Here is a 5,000-nt window from a genome sequence, read left to right on the forward strand (position 1 = left end):
TCAAAGAGTTATACAAGCGCATGGATCCAACAGTGACTCAGCCTGACTGTGGTGATATCAGAGGTGACATAGAACTCTCACTCAAGTATAACCACAGGCAACAGTTGCTTCTTGTCAAAGTGATCCGAGCTAGAGATCTGGTGCCAAGGGATCTGAATGGCAAATCTGATCCATATGCTGTGCTGGATTTAGTTCCTGATACGTAAGTATCTAGGAGCCACTTTGATACCATTAAAGTGCTCTTAGCCTCAAATATATTTTTAGATAAAGATAAAGCTATTCGCTATTTGTACATTGTTTGTCCCACAGCCAAGCTATTGTAGTGTAAGGCACCAGCTAGCCAATTCCGTGATCTCAGCTGTGGGACAAATGACTGCCCATTTTGTCAATTTTACACAGCCCAAATTGTGGCATTGTAGAAGGAAAAGTTCTCGCAACCAGCTAATGTAAAATACCTTTTTTAAGTTTGACTTTTGTGGAACAAGAAATTTGGAAGTTAGGGACATTTAATTTTAATCATTATTTCTATTTTTTGTCTCTCTCTTAATGGGAGATGGGGATTTAAGGGGTAACGTTACAACTTTAAAACAGGTGTATGAAAATTCTGTAGTGTATAGAGTGGATTTGATGACAATTTGTGCAGCAACGACAAACACAAAGTTTACAGTGGTGTCACAACAGAGTGGCTATTTAACCACTGATTCTAGATTGAAAATGAGTGGTGAGGACAGGAGAAGAACCTCTTGGAGTACTGCATAGTCTCTGTTACGAGCCTAGAAAGTCCCATCAGGTCGGCGCTTATCTTCGGTTTCTGTAGCATGAAGCGACTAGGAGTATTGCTGCTTCCCCCTGGATGGGATGCTAGTCCATTCCAGGGTTACCCCCAGCATTTTCGCCGGTACCCAGTTATACACCTGTGTGGAGAAAGGCACCGTGAGAGTAAAGTGCCTTAAGTGCCCAAGAACACAACACAATGTCCCCGGCCAGGACCCGAACCCGGACCACTCAATCCGAAGTCAAGCACTCTAACCATAAGGCCATGGCATAGAGCAGAGTTAAGAGGACCAACAGTAAAATGCCTTAATTTTCCTTCCTTAGACACAATGAAGGGAAGAAGAAGACTGCATACAAAGCAAAGACTCTCAATCCAGTGTTCAATGAAATTGTTTCTTTCCAACTGGACCAGTCTCTTATACCAGAGACAAAGCTACGTGTGGCAATCTGGGATCATGACTTCTTTGGTGAAGATGATTTTAACGGTGAAGGCATAGTGGATTTGTCAAAGATAAGCCTTAATTCAGGAACACATACAGATTGGGTTATGCTTCAGCTTGAGGTATAATGTTTTAGGTCTACACTGTAAATTACATGGGAATCTTTGAATGATATTAATGGTGCATGAAGGCATAATTAAATTTATCAAATATCGGCCTTTCACATGATTCACATATATTTATTGGTTTATTGCCTGATTTCAAGCGGAAAAGGACTAGACGCGAGTCTGTAAATTATGGGATGATCCACATAGTCACAAAGATCACACAGTGATTTACAAAATCCCCAAGTTTCTTGTTAATTGGGCTAGTTTTGACTGAGAGTGAGCCATTTACAGTGTAACGCGCCTTACTGTGGCCACCAAACAAACTTTCACATTTGACAATTACGGGTAAATACGTCAACTCAACAACCAATGTAACGATCTTCAACTTAAAACTGTGCGAACTTTGCAAGACTGTCAAAGTTTGTTAGGTGGCCACGGTAAGGTGCGTGGCACTGTAAAAACATCAAAATTTACAAAGAATTATGTTACTATGTTACTATGGCCATTTGGACACTGAAATTTTGACGTTTTTAAGTGGCTGTATTTTTCTTAATTTTGGGTTTATTATCACCAAACTTGGGGATTTTGTAAAGCTTGGTGTGCACTAATTCTGACTATGTGGATCAATAGTACCTTGTCCCCCTCGACATAAAATCAGGCAATGCTTTATTCATGGTAGGAAAACAAAAGAAATGTTAAATATTAATCAATATTTGTATATCTGGTAGAGATTTCTCTTCATTTACATAAACGTTTCTTTTAATTTTCCCTGTTAAAATGTCTTTAATCACCAAAAATAGCTAGTCAGTACATGTACATCAGCACTTCACATGCTATTTAAATTATAAGTCATATACAAATATTCGTATCAGATCTGTATCACATTAACATGATTATTCTCAGCTTCGCCTCAAGGTTGTAAATGTGATACAGATCTGCTGCTCATCTTCTATAAGTATATTACATTAATCAATTTACATATTGATAATGTCAAAGGTTGGGCTTTTTTTGGGCAAAAAAGCCAGGATCATATAATTTTCTAAAACGTACCTCAGTCACGGAATGATAAACAATTAGTATTTTCAGTCTTGATAAAATCATTATTCAAATTGGCAACTTACAGGTAATTTAAATTTTCAAGAAGCTGGGTGGTTGAACTTTGTATACTGACAGTGCACCAACATAGTTCCCTACAGGTTTTTTTTTACTCTTGCAGTAATAACATGGGTGACAAATTACTCCTTAATTTTGGCATGAAATTTCAGCATTAATTTATAATTTCACAAGTGAAATCACAATGTTGTCATGGCAACTTTTTTTTCAGTGCCAAAATGGCATCTTATGAATGTACAAATGTAATTTGTCACCCTTGATATTAATAGCGAATCAAATGGTACTCATAATTTCATTTTGGACAAAATGCGCATGAAATTATTCCCAAATTTCACTCATCACCATTTCATTACCCATACATATACACTGTACACATACTGGTTGATCTAAGTTGTGTTTTGTAACTTTTATCCTTTCCATAGACTGATTTTAGTATCAAAGGAGAGTTAGAAGTCAGCCTGGAGTATGAAGAGCCTGACACTCTGTTTGTAACAATACACAAGGCTTACAACATTAAGGCTGGCAACACTCTGAGGAATTCATCTGATGCTTTTGTGAAGTGTACCATTTCTGGCTCAAAATTCCACCATGAGACGCAGGTAAGTTTGTGATTATCCTTGAATTTATCCTCCCATTTTAAGATGACTAGAGTTGAGAAAATTGATATGAACTGCTTTCAAAAATATTCAGCCTCTGCAAAGATTACAATACTCCACTACTAACCTTTATTATGCTCTTGATACTTGCATGGTGTTACAGCAGCAGTGACCTCTCTCAATTGGAAAATCCTTTATTCTATTCTGCTCTGTCCACTTCCCAATTGCTTTACAATAGAACAGATCACAGGCGAGGCTTCTTTATTTGTTTTATAATAAAGAATTTTTTAATTTCCTTGCACATTCGGCTAAAATTTTCAGAAAACTTATTTTTCCAACTCCTGTGAGTTTGGTCAGCCGTGCAGATTATACTCTCATAAAGCACTCTAAACGACACCAATCACAATTCTTGTTAGAATGGTTCAAAAAATTTTATTGGTTTAGTGAGATCCAAGGCTGTCAAAAGGTCAAACCATCAAAAGCAAGTTCAAAGCAAACTAACAGACAAGTGCAAGCAGTATAAAATAGGGATCAGAAACCAAATTGTTCAGGAACATCTTGCTGAATTTCTGCTTATGAAAAGCTGAAAAATTGGAAAACAGGCTGCTTAATGCGTGTGGGTGGTCTGACTTGTAAACAAACAGCTGCTGCATTCGGACCGTTAGTTGTGCTGTATGAATAAACTAAAGTCAAATTCATGAGAAGAAAATAGATCTTCAAAACAGATCACAGGCAAGACTTTTTTATTTGTTTTACACTATAATTTATAAGAAAGAATAATTGTTTAATTTTATCACAAATTCTGCTAAAATTTTTGGGGAACTTTTTTTTTTTCAAATCCTGCAAGTGGCATCAGCCATAATCTGTACTCTCATAAAGCACGCTGTTTTAACCATTCAAAGTGCGGGTTGATTAAGATGCTCAAATCTAAAAGAGGTCTTTTTCTGAACTTGTCCTTTGGGTGGGTCTTATTACAGTCACACACAGTCTCACAAAGACTCTAGCACCATAAAAGAAACTAAACTAATAATTATTAATACTTAAATTAATTTTAAAACGGAGTAGATTCACATGTACATGTAATTGCTGTATTTACCAACTCAGGTTATAAAATAAAAAGGCCAGACCAGAACATCAGTACTTACTTCCTTCAAGCTTGAATTCAAATGCTGTTTTGAAACTGATAAAAGAAACCAGGCCTCCATTTCTTCCTGGTTTTCCTAGAGACTAGATTGAAATCTGAAAATTAAACTTGTGCATCAGCAGGGGTGAAGGAAATTTTTTGCACTTCACAGCAGCTGTGGTAAAATGTAACAGCAATAGCTTTGGGGAAAACCAAATAAACTTATATGTAAAAATAGACAGTGCAGCTGATAAGCCAGCTGAAACAAGAAAGTGAGCCACGCTCATTGTGAATTAAAGAACTGCGCACCGGTGGCTCAGTTGGTTGAGCACCGGGCTGTTACGCGAGAGGTCGTGAGTTCAACTCCGGCCGGACCAACACTCAGGGTCTTTAAATAACTGAGGAGAAAGTGCTGCCTTTGTAATTACATCTGCAAATGGTTAGACTCTCTAGTCTTCTCGGATAAGGAAGATAAGCCAGAGGTCCCGTCTCACAACCCTTCAATGTTCATAATCCTGTGGGACGTAAAAGAACCCGCACACTTGTCGTAAAGAGTAGGGCATGTAGTTCCCGGTGTTGTGGTCTGTCTTCTGTGATGTATCATGGTTGGGAGGGTAAATGCTCGGAGATATTAGCTACACCAAGCTCAAGCTACTCTAAAAATCCGAGGGTAAATAAAGATATATGATATGATATGATATGATATGAAGAAGCTCAGGCTACATGATATGAGCCAGGGAAAAAGCTGGCTCATATTTCACTCCAAAACTATGTCCCCTTACGCCTTCCCCACCCGAGACTTGGGCTAGTAAATTTTACTCTGTCTTACGCCAGACGATTTTACTTG

At 37.8% G+C, this 5,000-nt stretch overlaps 1 protein-coding gene across 1 annotated transcript in view; it reads left to right on the forward strand.

Moving 5' to 3' along the window:
- The window catches only part of LOC138015442 (synaptotagmin-10-like), an 18,846-nt gene that overhangs the window by 1,214 nt on the left and 12,632 nt on the right, over positions 1-5,000 (forward strand). The window contains exons 2-4 of the mRNA XM_068862510.1: positions 1-202; positions 1,099-1,336; positions 2,857-3,033. The exon at positions 1-202 is cut by the window's left edge and continues 19 nt beyond it. Coding sequence (XP_068718611.1) covers positions 1-202; positions 1,099-1,336; positions 2,857-3,033 — 617 coding nt within the window. The remainder of the gene's footprint in view (positions 203-1,098; positions 1,337-2,856; positions 3,034-5,000) is intronic.

Source organism: Montipora capricornis, chromosome 9 (assembly GCF_036669925.1).
Source record: "Montipora capricornis isolate CH-2021 chromosome 9, ASM3666992v2, whole genome shotgun sequence".
Taxonomy (NCBI): Eukaryota; Metazoa; Cnidaria; class Anthozoa; order Scleractinia; family Acroporidae; genus Montipora; species Montipora capricornis.